At 38.9% G+C, this 27,097-nt stretch overlaps 1 protein-coding gene across 1 annotated transcript in view; it reads left to right on the top strand.

Annotated features, from left to right (window-relative positions):
* Positions 1–27,097, top strand: part of SYN1 (synapsin I) — a 437,372-nt gene that overhangs the window by 317,422 nt on the left and 92,853 nt on the right. The window contains exon 8 of the mRNA XM_053695581.1: positions 13,906–13,980. Within this exon, the coding sequence (XP_053551556.1) occupies positions 13,906–13,980 (75 nt within the window). The remainder of the gene's footprint in view (positions 1–13,905; positions 13,981–27,097) is intronic.

Below are 27,097 nucleotides of genomic sequence, written 5' to 3'. Positions count from 1 at the left end.
GTGTCTTAGACTCGATCCGCGCCGTTTTTCATCTTAGCGCCGTTTTGTTGAGGGGTGGAGAAAGTGTATCAGTTCCCTGCCGTTCTGTTAACTTCCGCCTCTGTTGCATCTCATCCTTTCTACGGAGCGCAGAAAACAGTTACAACAGTCTCTGTTTGTCAATCAGAGTCATTAGGAGCAGGTAGGCACCTCAGCATAACGCTGAGGTGTAGAGGTGCTGAGGAAGTTTATTTTTATAACTCTTAAGTAATAATTGATAAAGAGACAGTAAAAAAAATGAACAGAAAAAAAATGTTTGCTGTTTTTGTTTTTAAATTTAAAGAGACAGTAATATCTTTTCACATCAGAATTTCAAAAGTTTTTGTGTTAATTTCTGTGTAAATGGATCTAGAGTCTATCCATTCTAATCTGAGCAGACTCTGTTTGGATACCCAAGTAGAGCCACCCTTACCTTTTTTGTAGTTCTTGTATAGATAGAACTCTGTTATATAGGAACATTTTTTTGATTCTGAGCCACCATTACCTCAGGATGATGCTGTCCAGACGATTTCACAGTCTCCCCTGTAATAACCCAATCTGCAGTGAAATCACATGCAGTTCCCTGCGGTTCCTCTCTGACTCCAGACGGAGTATTTTTAAAGACTGAGATTGCTGCCCAGGTATCCTCGGCGGTATCTGAGGCATTAACAGCTATTCCCATGCTGCGGGTGAAGCATAAGAGGAACATTATAGAATCAGATAAGGTATCAGATCCTGTACAGGCTGACCGGACTCCCTCTTCGCACAAGTCGGAAGAGGAGGATACTTCGGTAGCCTCTGAGGGTAAAATCTCAGATTCGGATAGTGTAATTCCTTCATCTAATGCTGAAGTGGTTTTCTTCAGATTCAAGCTTGAGCACCTTTGTGTCTTACTAATGGAGGTTTTAGCTACCTTGGACGACTCCATCCTGACTGTCGTTGTCAACCCTAAAAAATGTAGCAAATTTAGCAGATATTTTGATGTCCCCTCTCCTAGTGAGGTATTTCCAGTGCCAGACCGTGCCACGAAGATTATCAACTGGGAATGGGAGAGGCCAGGAATTCCATTTTCTCCCTCTGTGTCCCTGTGTTTAGGAAGATGTTTCCGGTAGCTGACTCCTTCAAGGAGTCGTGGCAATTGGTTCCTAAGGTGGAATGGGCTATTTCCACTTTGGCCAAGAGGACTACTATCCCTATTGAAGATAGTTGTTTGTTTAAGGATCCTAGGGATAAAAAAACTGGAGGCCTTTTTAATTAAGATTTATGCTCATCAGGGGTTGCAATGGCAACCGGCGGTGTGCATTGCTACAGTAACCAGTGCAGCTGCTTATTGGTTTGATGCTTTGTCCAAGTCCTTACAAGCTGAAACTCCCTTTATAACTGACGCTTCTTTGCAAGTCATTAAGTTGGGAGCTAAAATTTCTGGCTTTGCTATTTTAGCGCGTAGAGCACTATGGCTTAAGTCTCTGTCTGTGAACGTTTCTTCTAAGTCCAAACTCTTGGCTATACCCTTCAAGGGTAAGACCTTGTTTGGGCCAGCCTTGGCTGAGATTATCGCCAATATCACAGGTGGTAAAGGATACTTTCAGCCTCAAGACTAGAAGAACATGTCAAAGGGACGTCAAACTAATTTTCATTCCTTTCGTAACTTCAGAGGTAAGTCTTCCCCTGCATCTGCCAAGCAGGAGCAATCCAATCCCTCTTGCAAGCCAGGTTAGTCTTGGAACAAGGGGAAGCAATCCAAGAAACCCACAGCTGAATCCAAGTCAGCATGAAGGGACTGCCCCCGATCCAGGATAGGATCAAGTGGGGGGGCAGGCTCTCTCAGTTCACGCAGGCTTGGGCGCGAGATGTCCCAGACCCGTGGGCAGTTGACATTGTTTCTCTGGGGTACAAGTTAGAGTTCAAAACCTTTCCTCCCAGAGGCAGTTTCCACCTCTCAAGATTATCTGTAGACCAGATAAAAAGAGAGGCGTTCTTGAAATGTGTACAGGACCTTTCCCTCTTAGGAGTGATAGTGCCTGTTCCAAGTCAGGAACAGGGTCTCGGGTTTCACTCAAATCTGTTTATTGTTCCCAAAAAAGAGGGAACTTTCAGACACATTCTAGATCTAAAGTTACTAAACAAGTTCCTCAGAGTACCGTCTTTCAAGATGGAGACTATCCACTCCATCTTGCCCCTGGTTCAAGAGGGTCAATTCATGACAACCATAGACCTGAAGGATGCGTACCTACACGTTCCCATTCACAGGGATCATCACAAATATCTGAGGTTTGCCTATCTAGACAAACATTTTCAATTTGTAGCTCCTCCATTTGGCCTTGCCATAGCTCCCAGAACCTTCTCAAAGGTCCTGGGAGCTCTATTGGCGGTAATTCGGTCTCAGGGAATAGCAGTGGCGCCCTATTTGGACTACATTCTGGTTCAGGCGCCATCCTTTCAACTAGCAGAATCTCATACAAAGATCAATCTGGAGAAAAGTTCTCTGGTTCTGACTACAAGGGTGACCTTCTTAGGAACCATTATAGACTCTCTAGCTATGAAGATTTTTCTGACGGAGGTCAGAAGAGCCAAGATTCTATCCGCTTGCCTGTCCCTACAGTCGGAGACACGACCATCAGTAGCCTAATGCATGGAGGTAATCGGGTTGATGGTGGCTTCCATGGACATAGTTCCGTTTGCTCGGTTCAATTTGAGACCTCTGCAGCTATGCATGTTCGCTCAGTGGAACAGGGATTATACAGATCTATCTCAGAGAATAGTTCTGGATCAATCAACAAAGGACTCCCTACTGTGGTGGCTGTCTCAAGAACATCTATCCTAGGGGACGTGTTTTCAGAGACCCTCTTGGGTAATTGTGACCACGGACGCCAGCCTTTTGGGTTGGGGGTGCAGTATGGGACTCATTGAAGGAGCATGGACTTTGGTCTCAGGAGGAATCTGCTCTCCCCATAAACATGCTGGAGTTGAGGGCGATCTTCAATGCCTTGACGGCTTGGCCTCAACTGGCCCTAGCCCGGTTCATCAGGTTCCAGACAACCACCAAGGAGGAACTCAGAGTTCCTTAGCCATGAAGGAGGTGGCTCAGATCATTCAGTGGGCGGAGGCCCACAATTGCTGTCTGCCTGCCATCCACATTCCAGGAGTGGACAATTAGGAAGCGGATTTTCTGAGCAGACAGACTTTCCATTCCGGGGAGTGGGAGCTCCATACGGAAGTGTATTCCAGGTTAACAACCAAATGGGGGTTATCAGAATTGGATCTGATGGCGTCTCGTCAGAACGCCAAGCTCCCAAGATACGGCTCAAGGTCGAGGGTTCCTCAAGCTTGTCTGATAGACGCCCCCTGGCAGTTCCTTGGAACTTCAGGTTGGCTTATCTCTTTCCTCCGTTTGCTCTCCTTCCACGAGTCATCGCTCGGATCAAGCAGGAGAGAGCATCAGTGATTCTTAAAGCTCCTGCGTTGGCTTGCAGGATCTGGTATGCGGATCTAGTAGAAATGTCATCTCTACCTCCGTGGAGACTTCTGTTGAGGAAGGACCTTCTTCAGGGGCCCTTCCACCATCCAAATCTTGTTTTTCTGAAGCTGACTGCTTGGAGATTGAAAGCCTGATTTTAGCTAAGCGTGGATTTTCTGAGTCGGTCATTGAGACTATGATTCAGGCTTGTAAGCCTGTCACTAGAAAGATTTACCATAAGATATGGCGTAAATATCTTTATTGGTGTGATTCTAAGGGATATTCTTGGAGTAAGGTTAGGATTCCAAGGATTTTGTATTTTCTTCAGGAAGGCCTTGAGAAGGGATTATCTGTCACTACCCTTAAAGGTCAGATTTCTGCTTTATCTATTCTGTTGCACAAGCGTCTGGCGAATGTGCCGGATGTCCAATTGTTTGTGTGTTTTTCTGGAAAACGTAAGGGTCAGAAAGCTTCTGCCACTTCTCTTTCTCTCTGGTTGAGAAGTTATATTTGTTTGGCTTATGAGACTGCTGGACAGCAGCCCCCTGAGAGAATTACAGCTTACTCCACTAGGGCGGTGTCTTCTTCTTGGGCCTTCAAGAATGAGGCTCCTGTAGAAAAGATCTGTAAGGCTGCGACTTGATCTTCTTTGCACACTTTTTCTAAATTCTATAAATTTGATACTTCTGCCTCGGCTGAGGCTTCTTTTGGGAGAAAGGTTCTTGTCCCTCCCTTATCATCTGTGTCCTCTAGCTTTGGTATTGATTCCCAACAGTAATTGATGATACCGTGTCATTAGAAAGAAAACAAAATGTATGCTTACCTGATAAATATATTTCTTTCTTGACACAGAAAGTCCTCCCTCCCGGTATTACAGACAGTTTTTGTTATGTAAACCTCAGGCACCTCTGCACCTTGTGTTATTTCCTTTTTCTCCTTTTCCTTTGGTCGAATGACTGGGGTTTGTGGGAAGGGAGGTGATACTTAACAGCTTTGCTGTGGTGCTCTTTGCCTCCTCCTGCTGGCCAGGAGTGATATTCCCAACAGTAATTGATGATCCCGTGGACTCACGGTGTCAAGAAAGAAAGAAATTTATCAGGTAAGCATACATTTTGTTTTTTTTAATTAATTTTATGTAATGTTAGCTTTTTTATATTAATCGTAACTTAGTATTTTTTAATTTAGGTAATTTAATTTAGGTAATTGGGGTTAATTTAGGGGCTGTTAGGTTAGGGGGCTTAGTAATTTAATTTGTTATTTGCGTTGTGGGGGGTTGATGGATTAGGGGTTAATATATTTATTAGGATTATTGTGGGTTTGGCGGATTAGGGGTTAATAGTTTTGTTAGGTTTATTGCGTTGTGGGTTAATGGTGGATTAGGGGTTAATACATTTTTTAGGTTTATTGCGATGTGGGTTAATGGCGGATTAGGGGTTAATACATTTATTAGGTTTATAGTTATGTGGGTTAATGGCTGATTAGGGCTTAATACAGTTATTAGGTTTATTGCGATGTGGGTTAATGGCGGATTAGGGGTTAATATACTTTATTAGTTATTGCGTGGGGGGTTGGCGGTTGCCAGGTAGATAGATGTGGCGCATGCGTTAGGTGTTTGTTAATATTTTCAGGCAGTTATGGGAGTTACGGTGTTCACATTTTCACAGCAAGGCTTGCTGCGCCTGCCTATGTGTGGCGAGGTTAAAATGGAGTAAAATTTCTCCTTTTTCGCGCGTAAGTCCTTGCACTGAATATGTGATACCGATTCGCAACGCGGTTCTATGTTAGCTTATATCAATACAATGGAATTCCACAGCACCCAGGATTCATGATAAAATGAAGAAATTTATTGAGGTACAAACAATAGCATGATTAAGGGAAACATTCCCTAAACGTTGCTATTGTTTGTACCTCAATAAATTTCTTCATTTTATCATGAATCCTGGGTGCTGTGGAATTCCATTGTATTGATATATGAGAGAGGATAGCAGTCCCCTCTATACCACCGGTCACCAAGGAACCCTATTAAGGGTACAAAGAAATCAAGGTGCTGTTTGAGCATTGTCTGTCTATAGCTTATGGGAGTAAAAATTTTGGGCGCCTCTGATTTTGTCTTTTATAATTCAGATGGAATATGCGATTTTAAACAACTTTTTAATTTACATCTATTATCATTTCTCTTTGTTCCCTTGCTATCTTTTTGTTGAAAATCAGGGTTGTAAGCTTAGGAGCCAGCTCATTTCTGGAGCACTATATGGCAGCAGTTTTGTAAGAATCTTATCCATTTGCAAGAGCACTAGATGGCAGCACTATTTCCTGCCATAAAGTGCTCCAGATGCCTACCTAGGTATCTCTTCATCACAGAATATCATGGGAACAAAGCAATTTTGATAATATAAGTAAGTTGGAAACTTTTTTTAATGGTATTCTCTGAATCAGAAAAGAACATTTTTGGGTTTCATATCCCTTTAAGAATGATTACTGCTGACGTATATTACTATGAGTGACGTATGTTACTGTGTTGCAGCTGATATATTTATAGAAAGAATGTACAGTATGGGTTAAAAGAAAAGTGAGTGTATGATATAAATTTAATTAACTTTTGCAAAGGAAAAAGACAATGAAGTGGGAAAATGATTTAAAACAACAGACCCAAACAGCATGGATGCTAGAGATCCTCTTGCAAATTCTACGTCAAGAAAAAGTTCAAATATATATTTGTGGCAGATAAAATTACTAAGCATAGCACAGATTGTAACTTTAACAAACCTTTCAAAGTTATGCTGGACATTTATCTGCTAAATTGCCAAGATTCTGATAAATCTCTGGAGCCGGAATGCCGCTGTTCCTAAATGTTTCATTCCTTCATTCAAACTTGTTGGATTATTTTAAATATGTCTATATATTTCTTGCTTCTAAAAAAAATTGTGGATCCTCAACATTTTGGCTGGTTACAGAGTTTAAACAATTTGTCAATACCAATTTGGTCAATTTGATCCATTAATCAAATGGCAAAAGAAGAAGTGATTTAATTAAATACAGAATTTAATTTTTACACTAGAAATCCCCTTGAAGGGACATCACAGTGTAAAATGAGATAGTGTAATTCATTAGTGCATGTCATTTTGCACTACATGCCCTTGAACGCTATCTGTATAACCCATGAAAAGAGTTAAACACACAGATAACGTACTGCCTGGAAGCCACTGAGAATTTCTGGTGAATAGTACAAAAATTATATTTTTCAGCTACATGTTCCTTCATGTTTATTTCTGTATTTGAAATAGCTTTTTTTCTTATTAAAACCATCCCTTAGGACAGTGAGGGCTAACCTTGGCACCCCAGATGTTTTGGAACTACATTTCCCATGATGCTTAGGCACTCTGCAGTCTAGCTGAGCATTGTGGGAAATGTAGTTCCAAAACATCAGGGGTGCCAAGGTTAGCCATCTCTGCCCTAGGACATAAAAATGGACTTAGGCTACAAGTAAAGCAGACATGCTGATGTTATCTATCAGGTAGATTACGAGTTGTGCGTTCGTGTTTTAACGCTGAAAAATTGGTAATTTCATTGTTAAAACAGCAACGCAGCCATATCAAGTCTTGTCGGTATAGCTGTATCGCAAGCCTTTTAGCCTGTAACGCAACGTCTGTCCCGTACTTAAAAAATGACGTTTTTTCATTGGACTTCCATAGCGCAGCCATAACGAGTTTTGCGGTGAGGCTAAAAAGCTTGCCTTACACCCTATAACGACAAGATCCGTACCGCCATCTGAGAGCAGTAGTTATGAGTTTTATGCAACAAAACTGTTACATAAAACTAATAACTAAAGTGTTACAAAGTACACTAACACCCATAAACTACCTATTAACCCCTAAACCGAGGCCCTCCCGCATCGCAAATACTATATTAAAGCTATTAACCCCTAATCTGCCGCTCCCGACATCGCCGCCACTAATACAGTTTATTAACCCCTATTCCGCCGTTTCCCGACATCGCTGCACTATACTAAAGTTATTAACCCCTATTCCCCCGCACCTCAACATCGCCCACACTATAATAAATATTTAATTACCATACAGTTACCGCACCACTTTATATATATTATGTATATTCCTCGAGAAAGGGGCAGAGTCCCGAAACGCGCGTCGGAATTAGTAAGACGTTATCACCTGTTCATGTTCGTGCTGTTCGAGCCACATTCCAGGGTAACGGTGAACGGTTTTGGCATAGTAGGTGAGATTGGAGTAACTCGAGAGCGGTCCATTTCCACACTGAAGGGAACGTCGGTGACAAGTCTCACGGTAGTACCTGGCATACAAGCATATGACATCCAAGGTAACACTGTTACTTGTGATTCTCCACCAGCCCGAGCTGCATTTAAGATCCCGGTAACTATTTGAGCAATACAAGGTACCTGAAGTTTGAACTGTGTATCTGGGCAAGTGTGCAGAACTCGAGAGCGGAACTTTTACTGCAGAGTCAGTCAGTACACTGTGAGTGAAGTTTAAAGGGTGTGAGGTTGGACCTGCATTGTATGTATATCTCCCTTCAACATAGCCAATTACACCAAGAAATTGTGGCCATTCACATGTCAGCTCGATTGGAGGGACATTTATATGCACAGTATTGATATTACCACATGTAATATTATTGTGAATACATGTTTCAAGTTACAACAGGTGACACATGTGCTTGTGACTCTCCATGATATACAAATCAAGGATTACAAATATTTGTAGCAATTTATTATTATCTTGGGACTGTAACACAACAATATACCAAAGATATAACAAGATCCTAGAAGCATCATAAAAGTATATGGTCATTCATGCAATAACCGGAACAGAGTGAGATGGCCTTGATCCATTAATTGTTTCAATGTCTTGGATCTTTTTTCTACTACATCTTCATATATAAAGAACTTTCCTGATTTGTGCAAAAGCTGAACAGTTTTTTCTATTATTTTTGAATACAGGTGGTGCTGGTCTTCACCCCCTGGGGACGCCCTGGGGGTGTTATGGTTATCAATTTATGTTGTATCAATTGTTGTGTTGACTTTTCATTTTTACTGTTTTAGTTTTGTATTGATGTATGGTACAGATATGTATGGGGGATGGGGTATGTGTGGATTTGAGTGAGTTTACATTCAGACTTTCCTGATTCATTATTGTACAGTGTGAAGTAACATATACAATTAAAATCCACCCACATCCCAATAATCTAATTTAAATTAGTAACCCCCAAACCTAACGCCCCCCCTAACTTTATATTAACATTACAATTTCCCTATCTTAAATAGAATTAAAACTTACCTGTCAAATTAAAAAAACGAAGTTTAAACTACCAACAATTAAACTAATATAACTATTAAACTAAAATTAAACTAACTACCAATTAAAGAAAACTAAAATACACATTAAAAAAATCCTAAAACTACTTTAAAAATTACAAAGTATCTAATTACAAAAAATAAAAATACTAAATTACAAAAAATAAAAAACACTAAATTACGAAAAATAACAAACGAAATTATCAAAAATAAAAAAAGAATTACACCTAATCTAATAGCCCTATAAAAATAAAAAAGCCCACCCAAAATAAAAAAAAAACCCTAGCCTACAATAAACTACCAATAGCCCTTAAAATGGTCTTATGTAGAGCATTGCCCTAAGTTAAACAGCTGTTTTACCAAAATCAGCTAATAGAATGAAAGCTGCTTAAATCCTATTGGCTGATTTGAACAGCCAATAGGATTTTATCAGCCCTAATTCCTATTGGCTGATTCAAAATGTTCAGCCAATAGGAATGCAATGGTATCCCCAGTATACAAGGGGTATCTTGCATTTCAATCCTCAGTGTGCGGCGGACGATCGCATGAAGAGGACCTCCACGTCGGATCAATGGACCTCCGCCTGGACCTTCGCCTGGACCTCCGCATTGGACCTTCGCCTGGACCTCCACCTTGGACCTTTCGCATAGACCGCTCCGCCTCCGCAGGGATGAAGAAGCCGGTCCCGTAATGGATGAAGATGGAGCCGCCTGGATGAAGATGCCACCTGGATGAAGATGGAGCTGCAGGGATGAAGATTGTTCAAGCGGGACTTCAACAACTGTGAGTACCTAAAGAGGGGTTAGTGTTAGGTTTTTTTAAAGGTTTTTTTTTAGATTAGGGTGGGCAGAAAAATAGCTGAATGCCCTTTTCAGGGCAATGCCCATACAAATGCCCTTTGCAGGGTAGATTATGTTTTTTTTTATTTTGTTCGTTTGGGAGGTTTTTAGAAAAAGAGCTGATATCTTTAGGGCAATGCCTTACAAAAGGCCCTATTATAGATTATGTTTCTTTTACTTTGGGGTGTTTTTTTTTTTTTTTTTTTAAATGGGTATTAGAATAGGAATAATTTTTATTATTTTGGATAATTCGTTTGTTATTTTGTGTAATGTTTATTTTCGTTTTGGTGGGGTTTTATTTTTAGATTAGGGGTTGGGCATTTCATAAAAGAGCTTAATGCCCTTTTAAGGGCAGGAAAAAGAGCTTAATGCCCTTTTAAGGGCAATGCTCATACAAATGCCCTTTTCAGGGCAATGGGTAGATTAGGTTTTACTTTATTTTTATTTTGTGGGTTTGGGGGGGGGGGGGTTGTATACTGTTAGGGGGTTTTTTAAACAGGGTATTAGAATAGGAATAATTTTTATTGTTTTGGATAATGTTTTTTGTAATTTTAGTGTTTTTTATGTTAGGTTTTAGTGTAAGGCAGCTTAGGTTTTATTTGACAGGTACGTTTGTATTTATTTTAGCTAGGTAGTTATTAAATAGTTAATAACTATTTACTAACTAGTCTACCTAGTTAAAATAAATACAAACTTACCTGTGAAATAAAAATAAAACCTAAGCTAGCTACAATATAACTATTAGTTATATTGTAGCTAGCTTAGGTTTTATTTCACAGGTAAGTTTGTATTTAGTTTTAAATAGGTATTATTTAGTTAATAATTGTAACTTTAATTTAGCTCAATGTTTAATTATGTTAAAGTTAGGGGGTGTTAAGTTTAGGGTTAGGGTTAGGTTTAGGGGTTAATAGTTTAATTTAGGTTGTTGAGATGTTGGGGGCTGGCAGTTTAGGGGTTAATAGGTTTATTTAGTGGTAGTGATGTGGGAGGCCAGAGGTTTAGGGGTTTATTTAGTGGTGGCGATGTTGGGGAGCGGCAGATTAGGGGTTAATAAGTTTATGTAGGTGACAGCGATGTCGGGGGCAGCAGATTAGGGGTTAATACGTTTATGTAGGTGACAGCGATGTTGGGGGCAGCAGATTAGGGGTTAATAAGTTTATGTAGGTGACAGCGAAGTCGGGAGCAGCAGATTAGGGGTTAATAAGTTTATGTAGGTGACAGCGATGTCGGGGGCAGCAGATTAGGGGTTAATAAATTTATGTAGGTGACAGCGATGTCGGGGGCAGCAGATTAGGGGTTAATAACTTTATGTAGGCGTTGGCGATGTCGGGGGGCAGTTTTAGGGGTGTTTAGATGTGGGGTTTATGTTAGGGGTGTTAGGTTTAAACATAACTTTTTTTTCCCCAAAGACATCAATGGGGCTGCGTTACGGAGCTTTTCATTCATTTTTTTCTAATACACTCTCCCCATTGATGTCTATGGGTAAAGCGTGCATGAGAACGTCAAAACAGCGCTTGTATTTTGTGCAGTATGATGCTCAATGCAACCATATCGCGCACACAAGCCGGCTGTTTCAAAACTTGTAATGGCAGCGCTATGGAGGGTGAAATAGCACAACTTTTGTTGCGTTCGTTAAATACTCTCTAGCGCGCATAACTCGTAATCTACCTGTATGTTAGATACTGAAATGCTAATTATGGATGGGGGGTTCAATAAGCACAACCAGCTATTTCACATACAACATCTACAGAGAAAACATTTGTTACACATATCTTCAGTATAGGTGGGGATACAAGAGGCATCATTAGCTATTTCAAATAACAAAATAAAGGTAAAAGAGCAGTTTGCAAACAATTAAATACACTCTAGCAGGTAAAATAAACCATCGTTGACACATTAAAGGGGACAAAATGTTAGAGTACAATGTTGTTACCAGGGCAACTCCAAACTGCTGCTTAATTCCGGTTATGAGTTATGTGAATGGTCAGCAATAACATTTGGTTTTTTGTAATCTTTCTTAGCATATCCTCTGAGAAGTGTATGAATCGTATGCCTTGGCTACACGGTGTCTCTTGCGATGAATGTCTATGTAAATGACTATTAACAGACAAAAGCATCTTATATTATGCAAGACATTGTCCAACATGAGTGACTCTGTAACATTGTGTAGAATATAACAGTCCAATTAAATGTCTCAATGGAAGAAAATGTAATTGCTGCTTACTCATACACACTCATACACCATTAAAGGGCTAGGAAGCCCAAAAAATATTTTGTGATTCCGACAGAACAGACCATTTAAAAAAGTTTCCAATTGACCTCTAGTATCAAATTTGCTTCGTTCCTATTATATTCTGTGTTGAAGAGATACCTAGATAGGCATCTGGACCACTATATGGTAGGAAAGAGTGCTGCCATATAGTGCTCTTACAAATGGATAATATTCTGGCAAAACTGCGGACATATAGTGCTCCAGAAATGGGCCGGCCCCTAAGGATATGTCCCTGCTTTTCAACAAATGATACCACGACAATTTGATAATAGATGTAAATCAGAAAGTTGTTTACAATCGCATGCTCTATCTGAATTATGACAGAAAAAGTTTGGGTTTTATATCCCTTTAAAAGATCCAGTGCAAAACTTCATCTTTTTATTCATTTTATTTCCACGTTCAATTTGAATGTTTTGTATTTCAGTTTGCAATTTTCTCTTTTTGCTTTTCCAAAACTTGTGTTAAATTAATAAACGAGTTTTAAGCCCCTCCAAGTGTAACTTGTAATTAAAAAAAATCATTCATTCAGTAAAAATGGGGCAGTTAGATTGGTGCACACAGTTTTCATCTTATGTAAAATACGATCTTTTGGTATAAAGTTTATGGAATGGAATAACCATGAAATGCTCCTGTCAAAATGGGTCAAGTTGGGATTGATGTATGGAGGTAAAGGGATATGAAACTCAACATTTTTCTTACATGATTCAAATTCATCATACAATTTACTTCTGTTAACAAATTTACTTATTCTTTTGTTGTCCTTTGTTGAAAAGCAGATAAGAAGGCTCAGAAGGCTGCACGTCTCTGCAGCACTATATGCCAGCAGTTATGCAAGGAAGTTATACATTTGCAAGAGCACTATATGGTTGCAGTATTTCTTGCCAGTGCTCCAGACACTTGCATGCTATCTACCCAGGTATGCTTTTCAACAAAGAATGCAAAGAATAATAGGGACTGATTTATCAATGTCTGTCCGACATGATACGCTGTAGCGTTTCATGTCCGACAGACATCGCTAAATGCCGACTTTGCACAAGCAATTCTTCTGAACTGTTTGTGCAATGCTGCCCCCTGCAGATTTGCGGCCAATCGGCCACTAGCAGGGGGTGTCAATCAATCCATCGTATAGGATCGGGTTGATTGATGTCGGCAGTCTCAGAGGCAGCGAACCAGTTAAGGAGCAGCTGTCTTTATACCACTGCTTCATAACTGATGCTTCCGGCGAGCCTGAAGGCTCGTGCGGAAACAGGGGCATCATTCGGCCCTTGAAAAATCGGCCCCATAGAATTCAGTTGAAAACTTTTTTTTAATCATAATTGGGGTTTAAAGCCCCTTTAAATGGACACTAAACCAAATTTTTTCTTTCATGATTCAGATAGAGCAGGCAATTTTAAGCTATTTTCCAATGTACTCCTATTATCAATTTTTCTTCGTTCTCTTGCTATCTTTATTTAAAAAACAGGAATGTAAAGCTTAGGAGCTGGCCTATTTTTGGTTCAGAACCTGGGTTACGCTTGCTTAATGGTGGCTAAATGTAGCCACCAATAAGCAAGTGCTATCCAGGGTGCTGAACCTAAAATGGGCCGGCTCCTAAGCATTCCTGCTTTTTAAATAAAGATAGCAAGAGAACAAAGAAAAATTGATTATAGAAGTAAAGGATAGAGTTGCTTAAAATTGCATGCTCTATCTGAATCGTGAAAGAAAAATGTTTGGTTTAGTGTCCCTTTAAATTCGTATTTTGAGTTTCATGTCCCTTTAATGGAAAAGACAACCAATGATCATTGATCTGTAGTAAAATAAATAAATACTATTTGGAGAATATAGGAAAATAAATGGGTGCTGCAAAAATACCTTTCAAGATTTGCTGTTACCATAATGACTATTCTTTAGTGCACCAGGCATATTCTGAATATAAGGGGTAATGTAGGAAATTATGAATATTAATATATTTTTATCCCTTTCTGTCCATTTTCCATTTGCTAATACCCAGGAGAACTTCTATATCTGGAAACTGGAAGACAAACACAGGATCCGCCATGCTGGAACAGATTGCTGTGTCAGACAGGTAAGCGCTAAGAGATTCCTTCCCCTATGTGTACCATGATACACTTCAAAAAAACATATGGATCTAATTAGGCTGAAATATGAACCGTACATGAATAACTGACACACAGCACAGAAGTGATTGATATATTAACATAGCTGTGTAGCAACATGTTTTTAACAATCTACGTCATATTGATGACCTTTTTTATATTTTATCCAGTAATTATATTTCTTTGCTTATTAGGGTAGTTTTTAATGGTTATTACTGTTTTATTTAGGCACTCATGAAACCTGACACTCCTTTAGTATAATATTTAAATATTATTATTGTCTTTATTATATATATTATATGATGTCACATGTTTATTATTTATAAGATTAAGCTACATGATTATTAATTGGAATTGTATAGCATCAAAAAGTCACCTATTTGATGGAATTATAAAAGACCCAAGGTCAAATGGTTATTAGGATTTATGTCGCATCATTATTTATACTATATTAAGTCAGGGTTAAATAGCCTTTGGGATTATATTAAATTTATGGTCAGATGGTCATTAAAGTGATGGTAAATCCTAGCATTTTTGAAACACTACAATTTACCAGTGATGTAAATTAAAGGGGACTTTTGGTCATGAAGTATAAAATACTTCATGCTTAAAGTTCCTTTATTTGTCTGCAGCGTATGCTATACTGAGCGCCTTAGGCCACCTACAGCAGAACGCTATTTTATCATTGAGGTGATGTTAGTCAATAGCATGCTAGACATACAGCATAATGCCAGCTGGGCTGCACGGCTATTGGCTAAGAGATGGAAACGTCATCTCATTAAAAAAATAGCGTTCTGCCGTGGGAGGCCTAAGTCGCTCATCGCTGCATACGCTGCAGGCAAATAAAGGAACTTTCAGTATGAAGTATTTTATAGTCCCCTTTATCTGTAGCACTGGTAAATCCTAACGTTTCACAAATTCTAGGATTTACCATCACTTTAAGCTTGTATGAATGTCAACTTTCCCCAAAATCCTCGGTATAGGATCTCAACTCTTATGGTGCACCAATGTCAGTGTTAAAGTGTTAGAATCCAGTAAGTTTGTGGAGGAGAGTGGATAAAGTGCAGGAAGAATATATAGTTAGGGCTAGATTTATCATAGCTTAGGCGTACAGGGGCACGTATACGCGCCCCAGTACGCCTCAGCTCGCCTGTGGCGGGGCGAAATTACCCGTAGGTAATTAACATTGCACACGAGCGCAATTTTGCGCTCATGTGCAATCCCGCCCCCTGCCCGCGCACAACCAATCACGCGCGGGCAGGAGCTGTCAATCTCCTCGGTCGGACTCGACTGAGGAGATTGAATTTCGCCAGTATAGAGGTGGCGAAGAGTTTAGGGAAGCAGCGGTTTGGTGTCCGCTGCTTGATAAATCGCGGCGAGCAAGTTCTTGTCAGAACTTGCTGCCGTAGGGGCATAATAAATCTAGCCCTTAGTGCTTATGTCATGTAGGGTACACTGATGGTGCTTCTTGGCTTTGGCTAGAGTACATGATGGGATATGTTTGAGAAGCCTTTTTGCAAGTTAATGAGCGTATTTAAAGGGACAGTAAAGTCAAACTTAAACATTCGTGATTTAGATACAAAATACCATTTTGAACAACTTTATATTTTACTTCTATTATCAGCAATCACAAACTAGTATGCGTATACCCTGGGAGCTTATGCACATGCTCAGTAGGATCTTGTTCCCTAGAAAGCGTGAATATAAAAATACTGTGCAAAATGTGATAATGGAAGTAAATTGGAAAGTGTCTTAAAACTGCTGCTCTATCTGAAACATAAAAGAGTGTCCCTTTAAGGTAAAAAATGAGAAAGTCTTCTAGCAGAAGATATTGCTAAAAACAACAAAAAACTTCCAAGACAGAAGCTAAATGTCCAAAACATTCAGGTTTTGAAAACAAAAACCTGAAAATGTGAAGAAAACAAAACAAATTAATTTTTCGAAAGAGGAGAAATTGGTTTAGACACTGAATATATCCTGACTAAGCTTGAAAAAAAGCTTTTATGTCAAGACACTTAGCAATTTTCCTGTAGTATGAAACAGAAAAAGCCGAAATATGACTCTTTAAAGAGTTAGCAAATGTGTCATTATCTGAACTGATTAGGCAATAAGAATAATTCTTGGAATTCTAAAAGTATGCCGGCTGGTTTTCCAAAGCAGGAATGAAACTACTTTCCAAATCATTTGAGCAATTTTACTTTATGGCCGGAAATAAGGGGGTCGATCCAATATAAAGCGTCGCCCGCAAAAGCCGGCGACGCCAATATTTGCGCGGATTTGGTATCACATATACGGCGTAACCTAGAAGTTACGCGCGTATATTTCTGCCGTCGCCCGCAGTTTTTTGGGCCATAGGCAGGTATACCAAACCCGCGCAGTTTGGTATCCAATATGCAGCGTAAGGACTTACGTGGCGAAAATGGAGAAAACTTACTCCATTTTCACCTCGCCACAAAAAGCAGCCGTAAGAAGCCTTACGCTGACTATTGGAGCCCCGTAACTCCCTAAACTAACTAGAAAATAAACCTAACACCTAACGCATGCGCAATGTCTATCTACCTGTCAACCGCGATCCCCCCCCCCCCCCGAAATCCCTAATAAAGTTATTACCCCCTAAACCGCCGCTCCCGGACCCCGCCGCCATCTACATAAACTAACCCCCTACTGTGAGCCTCTAAAACCGCCGCCATCTACCTTATCTATCCCCTAATCTGACCCCTTACACCGCCGCCACCTATATAAAATGATTAACCCCTAATGTAAGCCCCTTACACCGCCGCCATCTCTATTAAAATGATTAACCCCTAATTTAATCTACCTACCCCGCCGCCAGCTATATTATCTATATTAACCCTAAGTATATTATAGTTAATATAGGTATTACATTATATATATTAACTATATTAACCCTAATTATATTAGGGTTAATATAGTTAATATAGTTACTATAGTATTTATATTAACTATATTAACTCTATCTAACCCTAACTAAATTTATATTAAATTAATCTAATTCATTTATAAACTAAAATATTCCTATTTAAATCTAAATACTTACCTATAAAATAAACCACAAGATAGCTACAATATAATTAATAATTACATTGTAGCTATGTTAGGGTTAATATTTATTTTACAGGTAAATTGTTAATTATTTTAACTAGGTATAATAGATATTAAATAGTTATTAACTATTTAATATCTACCTAGTTAAAATAATTACCCAATTACCTGTAAAATAAATCCTAACCTAAGTTACAAATACACCTACACTATCAATAAATTTAATAAACTACTAACATCTATCTAAAAATACAATTAAATTAACTAAACTAAATTACAAAAAAAAAAAAACACTAAATTACAAAAAATAAAAAAAAGATTACAAGATATTTAAGCTAATTACACCTATTCTAAGCCCCCTAATAAAATAATAAACCCCCAAAATAAAAAAAATTCCCTGCCCTATTCTAAATTCAACAAATTTCAAAGCTCTTTACCTTACCAGCCCTTAAAAGGGCCTTTTGTGGGGCATGCCCCAAAGAATTCAGCTCTTTTGCATACAAGAAATACAATACCCCCCCCCATTACAACCCACCACCCACATACCCCTATTCTAAACCCACCCAAACCCCCCTTAAAAAAGCCTAACACTACCCCCCTGAAGATCTCCCTACCTTGTCTTCACCACACCGGGCCGAACTCCTGATCCGATCCGGGCGATGTCTTCCTCCAAGCGGCAAAGAAGAATTCTTCCTCCGGCGATGTCTTCCTCCAAGCGGCAAAGAAGAATTCTTCCTCCGGCGACGTCTTCCTCCAAGCGGCAGCAAAGTCTTCATTCTTCCGGCGGCATCTTCAATCTTCTTTCTTCGCTCCGCCGCCGCGGAGCATCCATCCCGGCCGACTGCTGAACTTGGAATGATGTACCTTTAAATGACGTCATCCAAGATGGCGTCCGCCGAATTCCGATTGGCTGATAGGATTCTATCAGCCAATCGGAATTAAGTTAAAAAAATCTGATTGGCTGATTGAATCAGCCAATCAGATTCAAGTTCAATCCGATTGGCTGATCCAATCAGCCAATCAGATTGAGCTCGCATTCTATTGGCTGTTCCGATCAGCCAATAGAATGCGAGCTCAATCTGATTGGCTGATTGGATCAGCCAATCGGATTGAACTTGAATCTGATTGGCTGATTCAATCAGCCAATCAGATTTTTTTAACTTAATTCCGATTGGCTGATAGAATCCTATCAGCCAATCGGAATTCGGCGGACGCCATCTTGGATGACGTCATTTAAAGGTACATCATTCCAAGTTCAGCAGTCGGCCGGGATGGATGCTCCGCGGCGGCGGCGGAGCGAAGAAAGAAGATTGAAGATGCCGCCGGAAGAATGAAGACTTTGCTGCCGCTTGGAGGAAGACGTCGCCGGAGGAAGAATTCTTCTTTGCCGCTTGGAGGAAGACATCGCCGGAGGAAGAATTCTTCTTTGCCGCTTGGAGGAAGACATCGCCCGGATCGGATCAGGAGTTCGGCCCGGTGTGGTGAAGACAAGGTAGGGAGATCTTCAGGGGGGTAGTGTTAGGCTTTTTTAAGGGGGGTTTGGGTGGGTTTAGAATAGGGGTATGTGGGTGGTGGGTTGTAATGGGGGGGGGTATTGTATTTCTTGTATGCAAAAGAGCTGAATTCTTTGGGGCATGCCCCACAAAAGGCCCTTTTAAGGGCTGGTAAGGTAAAGAGCTTTGAAATTTGTTGAATTTAGAATAGGGCAGGGAATTTTTTTTATTTTGGGGGTTTATTATTTTATTAGGGGGCTTAGAATAGGTGTAATTAGCTTAAATATCTTGTAATCTTTTTTTATTTTTTGTAATTTAGTGTTTGTTTTTTTTTGTAATTTAGTTTAGTTAATTTAATTGTATTTTTAGATAGATGTTAGTAGTTTATTAAATTTATTGATAGTGTAGGTGTATTTGTAACTTAGGTTAGGATTTATTTTACAGGTAATTGGGTAATTATTTTAACTAGGTAGATATTAAATAGTTAATAACTATTTAATATCTATTATACCTAGTTAAAATAATTAACAATTTACCTGTAAAATAAATATTAACCCTAACATAGCTACAATGTAATTATTAATTATATTGTAGCTATCTTATGGTTTATTTTATAGGTAAGTATTTAGATTTAAATAGGAATATTTTAGTTTATAAATGAATTAGATTAATTTAATATAAATTTAGTTAGGGTTAGATAGAGTTAATATAGTTAATATAAATACTATAGTAACTATATTAACTATATTAACCATAATATAATTAGGGTTAATATAGTTAATATATATAATGTAATACCTATATTAACTATAATATACTTAGGGTTAATATAGATAATATAGCTGGCGGCAGGGTAGGTAGATTAAATTAGGGGTTAATCATTTTAATAGAGATGGCGGCGGTGTAAGGGGCTTAGATTAGGGGTTAATAATTTTAATATAGATGGCGGCGGTGTTAAGGGCTCACTTTAGGGGGTTATAGATATAATATAGCTGGCGGCGGGGTACGGGAGCGGCGGTTTAGGGGTTAATAACTTTATTAGGTTGCGGCGGGGTAAAGGAGCGGCGGTTTAGGGGTTAATAGCTTTTTTATTGTTAGGCTAGTGTGGGGGGATAGCGGATAGAGGGTTAGACAGTGCGGGCTATGTTAGGGAGGCGTGTTAGACAGTGCGGGCTATGTTAGGGAGGCGTGTTAGACAGTGCGGGTGTTTTAGACTTTAGTCAGGTTTTATAGGCGCCGGCAGATTCTAACGTGGCGCAAGTCACTGGCGACGCCAGAAATTTGTACTTACGCAGATTTCTGGACATCGCTGGTTTGTGAGACTTACGGCACGTTAGCATCTGACGGGGACCTATATGGGATGGCTCGAGTTGCGAGCTGAAACTGCGGGCGACGCCGGTTCCCTCGCTTGCGCCGCAAACTGCGATCGATATTGGATCGCGCCCAAGGTGTTCAATACAGCATTGATGAAACCTCTTCGTTCTAAAAAATAGGTAAATAGGTAATCCATCAAAATGAAAGACTTAGCGCTCCACTGAAGTCTCAATGAAGTCTCCATTGAAAGCTTACTTCTAGCGGAGTTAAAGGGACAGGAAATCCCCAAATGTTCCTTCATGATTTAGATAGAACATACAATTTTAAACAACTTTCCAATTTACTACCATTATCAAATTTGCTTCATTTCCTTGTTATCCTTTGCTGAAGGAACAGCATTGCACTACTGGCAGCTAGCTGAACACATCTAGTAGCCAATCCCAAAAGACAAATGTGGGTTAAATAAAGTTTTTTTAGTTGCTAAAAAAAATTGTCATTTTCACATTCTTTATTTGAAGCTAAATAAAAAAAATCTTAGTAAAAAATAAATTCCCTTGTGAATTGCTTTATTTAGTAACCTCCCCCTTCTATAGTAAAAATACATGTGGGTTTGAACTTTTTCTCTTTCCCAATGATATATTCCATTAAAATGCTTATTCACTCTATTGGCATCTCCTGCTTTGACCATTAAAACCACATGTTAACTGGATTTTTACTTATACTGCATGCTAAATGCTCTCTCAGACTTATCCTCTTCATCCATTCTTCAGTATCAGTTTATGTGCTGTTCCATTCCCTTGTTTGGCTTTCTATACACATTAGAATAAAGTTCAAATTCTGATCACACCTAACAAAGAGCAAGATTACTAGTGGAACGCTTTATCTGTACTCAACTTTTTTTTAACCATCGCACGCCCAGTTGCACACAATATTACAGTCTCAACGGTCGCATCCTTGCACAAAAAATAAGACTTTGCGCAGTTGAGAACGCAGGATCATATTTTCCCATAGAACTTTAACAGAGCTTTGTTTTGAACAAAAATAAATGAAAGCGCTAGCATGCTTGCGCAAACACAAGGGCAGGATTGCAATGAGATATATGTATGTATTTCTATACATATGTATATCTTTATATGTGTATATATATATATTTAAATTCATATATACATTTATAAACGCATATACATATGTATAGAAATACATGCATATATATTTCTATACATATATTTATACGTGTACCTATGTATCCCTATGTAAAAGCACTTTTTGGCCCGAGACCCCATATCTTTAAGCCCTTATAACATTTTATTGCAAATTTTTGTAAAAATGTTTTATTAGATAGTGTTATTATGAATAACTGTACTTTTAAATGCATTTTTGATGTTTAATAACACTTTTTGACTTGTGTAAAAGTTACCCAGAGCTCTGAAGTCACAGTAATCATTCTAGTGTAAATCACGATTGTGCTCACACGTTCGCATTTACTTTTATCTTGTAATATGGGCAGAATTTAACTTGCACACAAACGGCCTCAAAAACCCAATATCGTTTGCGCACAAACTAAATCGATCCATTCGTAATCTAGCCCAAAGCCCTTGATAACACAGTTCTCCCTTACATCTCCTCTCTATAATAAATGGATTCAAGTTGCAAATAAACTGCACTATTTCTTGCATAGAATATGTTTAACTTTCACAAAGAGGTTAAAAAACAGAGAAAGGGGCCGATTTAATCATGCCCCGAACGGCCCCTAATGATCTGTTTCCGCAGGAGTTAAGACCGTTGCTCCTTAATCATCGCCGCCTCTAAAGTCGGAGGTAGCAATCGCCCGTTCGCATATGATCAGGTTGATTGACACCTTCTGCTAGCAGCTGATTGGCCCGCAAAACTGCAGGGGGCAGCATTGCCACATGCAGTTCACCAGAAATGCTTGTGCAATGATAAATGTTGACAGCGTTATGCTGTCGGCATTTAATGATGTCCGTCCGCAGGATAATAAATCGGCCCATAGTCCATTTTGGAGCTGAACATAGCCGCTGAGCCAATCAGGTGAAGCATATGTGCGTAGCTGCTAATAACCAGTCATGTTCAGCTCAGGGATAGGAAGTGATGATTTTGCTGGGGTTAAAAACAAATTATGGGCAACAAATAGTGTGCTAATGTAAATGTCCTTAAAAATCACTTACAAGACATTACTTTGTCTTCTCTCTCTCTTATTCTCTGCATAGGGGCCCAATTTAACAAGCTCCGTATTGGAGCTATGAGGGCCCGTGTTCTGGCGAGCCTTCAGTCGCCAGAAACACAAGTTATGGGAGCAGCGGTCTAAGTACGTTGCTCCATAACCTTGGCTCCCGCCTGTCTGCAGAGAGGCGGACAGACACTACGCTGCAATTCAACCCGAATCAAAATCGATCCGGATTGATTGACACCCCCCTGCTAGCAGCTGTTTTTGCAGGGGGCGGCGTTGCACCAGCAGTTCACAAGAGCTGCTGCTGCTAGCTGAATACGGAGAGCAGATTGCTCTCCGCATTCAGCAAGGTCCCCTGTCGGATTATGTCCGACTGGCCTTTCATAAATAGGCCCCATAATCGTTATTCTTAAAGGGACAGTCTACAACTGTAATGTTTTAAAGAAATATAGCTAATCCCTTTATTAGCCCATTATCCAGGTCTTCATAACCAACACAGTAATAATAATACACTTTGAACATCTGTGATTACCTTGTATCTAGCTCTGCAAGCTGCCCCCTTATCTAAATGCATTTTACAACCTTACATTCTTCACGGGAGTGAGCACAATATTATCTATATGGCACACATGATCTAGCACGGTTTGGCTGTTGTGCAAGATTTAAAAAGAACTGAGATTTTTTTTCAGGCAAAATAAATAAATTCAACATACTGTTATATCATATAAATGATTAAAGGGGCAGTCAAGTCCCAAAAAAAACTTTCATGATTTAAATAGGGCATGCAATTTTAAACAACTTCCCAATTTACTTTTATCACCAATTTTGCTTTGTTCTTTTGGTATTCTTAGTTGAAAGCTAAATCTAGGAGGTTGATATGCTAATTTTTTTAGACCTTGAAGACTGCCTCTAATTTGAAGGCATTTTGACCACTAGAGGGCATTAGTTCATGTGTGTCATATAGATAACATTGAGCTCATGCACATGAAGTTACCCTGGAGTGAGCACTGATTGGCTAACATGCAAGTCTGTCAAAAGAACTAAAATAAGGGGGCAGTCTGCAGAGGCTTAGATACAAGGTAATCACAGAAGTAAAATGTATATTAATATAACTGTGTTGGTTATGCACAACTGGGGAGATAGGTAATAAAGGGATTATCTATCTTTTTAAACAATAAAAATTCTGGTGTTGACTGTCCCTTTAAAAAGAAACATTTTGGCCTAGATTATAAATCGAGCACAACAAACAACACGCGCGAGCATTAGTTTGTGCTCGTCACACGCAAACAGTAACACAAAATCAGGTAGAAAAGTTGTTGGGTAAAATCCATGTGTATCCAAAGCACTTTTACAAACCCAATACCTAAATAAATGTGCCCTTAAAAGGGGCATGCATGAACCCAAGTGTATCCATGATTCAGCTTGAGCATGCACTTTTAAACAACTTTCCAATTAATTTCTGTAATCTAAATTTGTTTCTTTCTCTTGTATCATTTGTTGACAAATATACCTAGGTAGGCTCAGGAGCTGATGATTGGTGGCTGTACACATATGCCTCTTGTATTAGCTTTCAACTAACTCCAATAATGCATTGCTGGTTGGTTAGTGGGTGTGTCTGGGCATTTGTTGGGCGTTGTCCATATTTTCCATGGGTGGGGATAAGTGTAATTCAGCAAATAGGACATATGACTATTTCAGGGAACGTGGGGACAGAGCTCAGAATCAGTGACTGTCCCTCCTCAAATAGGGACAGTTGGGAGGTCCGAGTTAACATTCCATACCTCTTGTGTGTTTGCACTCCAGTAGAACGACCTTTTCAGTACAATTCATCTTTACATTCAATTTCAATTATTAATGATCATTTTATTGTATCCATGAATAGGAGTACAGAATATGTTGTTGTTGTTATTCTAAAACATTTCTTACAAAAAAGACTTTATATATATCCTTGTTGACAGTGTTTTATCTCCAGTGTTGAGACAAGCTGGTATAACTGTGAGCAGTTGGGCATCAGCTGGTGTCGTTTTGTATGATCTCAGCAGTAGTTAGACCCTGTCAGGAGAGTCGTCAACTCATTCTGTAGGTTCTCAGTAGGACTCAGTACATGAGCTCTGTGTGTGGGGTTTACATCAATAGCAAGCTGTTTATTATAAACATTTCACAGCTACATTTTCACTACCCAACAGTGACACCCATTGACTGCAGTTCCTCTTTATTGTTTCTGCACGTTTACAGCAACAGTAGAATTTTAATAGAGAAAGAGAGATACCTGGGGGCTTGACATGTAATAAAATAAGTAAAACTAAATAATTATATATATATATATATAAATATATAATATATATATTAATATTATATATTATTTATTTGCCAACTGTCCTGATTTTGCTGGGACAGTTTTTAGCCTCCTGTCAAAAACTATCCTCTGTACTTTACTGATTAAATATGAGATAGTTATACAACATTTAATATTTTCTGCATATTATGTACAACATATGTTAGGTGTTTTGAAGCAGAACGGAGTGGGCGGAGCTATGGAAACCATGAGGTGACATTGTGTGTGTGTGTATATATATATATATATATATATATATATATATATATATATATATATATATATATATTATATATATATATATATAAAATAATTATATATATATATAAAGATTTCTTATTTATGCAGTATGATAATAAACAACTGCATTGTTGATCAGTTTAAAAAACTAGTTTTTTTTTTATTTATACTGGACAAACATAATTATTTAGTTAATTGCTGGCTATGGTACTGGAAAGATCAATATACATTTTAAGCAAATTGTGAGAATTGACAAGAGTTTGGCTTTGTATGCTGAAACACTGCAGTTATTAGCACTAGGGAATAGGTGAATAGATTATTGGGAAAATGAGACAAACATTACTGTATTGATTGACCACAGAGAGAATAAAGGTCTAGGCAGCTGGGTTTGAAAGTGATGCAGCATATATGGAGATAATTTATTAAAGTTCAAGATCGAATCCTTTTCCTACAGAGGAATACTGAACCATAAACATAAAGAGGCACAAATATTAAATATTAAACAAACTAAATTAAGATTGAAGGTCCCCTGAGTGACAGACACATTTAATGACCTCATATACAACATCTATCCATTACAAATATGAGACCATAAAAGTGTTAATATGTATGCACACTTACTGGTAGCTAAGAAGGTTAAAAGAAAATCAGTATTTGCTACCAGGTTTTTTGAACATTTGTTTGTGTTACTTTTTGTAAAATTTTTGTAGTATTTTTTACTGTTATTAGCGTGATGCTGTTGGCAGTCAGTATGGAGGAGGCAAATAACTGCTATGTGTGCCTAACCGGCAGGCAAATAGGTAAAATCAGTGCCATTTGTGGGCTAGATTACGAGTGGAGCGCTATTTTAACAAATTTGCCAGTTTATGGGCGCATGTTAAATAACCAGCTATTACAAGTGGCTGGTTAATGCTACCGCAAGCTTGCGGTTTTACTTTGTGCTAAGGTCAATTAACCAGAGGTCAGATCTCTGGTTAATGAAAAAAAAGTTCCCCCGAAATAAAGAGAACAGTACAGTAACATCAAATAAATATATGACTATTTTTATTGATTTTTTTTTTTTCAATAAAAATAGTCATATATTTATTTGATGTTATTGTACTGTTCTCTTTATTTCGGGGCAACTTTAAGGGGTTAAAGTAAGGAGATGTGGGGTGTTAGATAGAAACCGGCACCTAAAGTGCCTTTACATGGAGGTCAATTGGGGACTGTGTTTTCACTATATATATATATGTATATGCTTATATACATTCACTCACCTGCCACTTTATTAGGTACACCTGTTCAATTGCTTGGTAACACAAATTGCTAATCAGCCACTCACATGGCAGCAACCTAATGCATTTAGGCATCTAGACGTAGTGAAGACGACTTGCTGATGTTCAAACCGAGCATCGGAATGGGGAGGAAACGTAAATTAAGTGACTTTGAACGTGGCATGGTTGTTGGTGCCAGACGGGCTGGTCTGAGTATTTAAAAAACTGCTAATGTACTGGGATTTTCACGGACAAACATCTCTAGGGTTTACTGAGAATGGTCCGAAAAAGAGAAAATATCCAGTGAGCGGCAGTCGTGTGGATGACAATGCCTTTTTGATGTCAGAGGAGAATGGACAGACTGATTCAAGATGATAGAAATGCAACAGTAACTCTAATAACCACTCAAAACAACCAAGGTATGCAGAATACCATCTCTGAATGCACAACACTTTGAACCTTGAAGCAGATGAGCTACAGCAGCAGAAGACCACACCGGGTGCCAATCCTGTTAGCTAAGAACAGGAAACTGAGGCTACAATTCGCACAGGCTCACCAAACTTGGACAATAGAACATTGGAAATATGTTTCCTGGTCTGATGAGTCTCAATTTCATCTGTGACATTCAGATAGTAGGGTCAGAATTTGACGTAAACAACATGAAAGCATGGATCCATCCTGCCTTGTATCAACAGTTCATGCTGGTGGTGGTGGTGTAATGGTGTGAGATATTTTCTTTGGCACATTTTGGGCCCCTTAGTACCAATTGAGCATCATTTAAACGCCATAGCCTACCTGAGTATTGTTGCTGACCATGTCCATCCCTTTATGACTACAGTGTGCCCATCTTCTGATGGCTACTTCCAGCAGGATAATGCACCATGTCACAAATCTCAAATCATCTCAAACTGGTTTCTTGAACATGACAATGAGTTCACTGTACTTCAATGGCCTTCACAGTCACCAAATCTCAATCCAATAGAGCACCTTTGGGATGTGGTGGAACGGGAGATTTGCATCATGGATATGCAGCCAACAAATCTGCAGCAATTGTGTGGTACTATTATGTCAATATGGACCAAAATGTCTGAGGAATGTTTCCAACACCCTGTTGAATCTATGTTATGAAGAATTAAGGCAGTTCTGAAGGCAAAAGGCGGTCCAACACGGTACTAGCAAGGTGTACCTAATAAAGTG

Source organism: Bombina bombina, chromosome 12 (genome assembly GCF_027579735.1).
Source record: "Bombina bombina isolate aBomBom1 chromosome 12, aBomBom1.pri, whole genome shotgun sequence".
Classification (NCBI taxonomy): domain Eukaryota; kingdom Metazoa; phylum Chordata; class Amphibia; order Anura; family Bombinatoridae; genus Bombina; species Bombina bombina.
The sequence above is the reverse complement of the archived record's forward strand: the minus strand, read 5'-3'. Positions and strand labels throughout refer to the sequence as shown.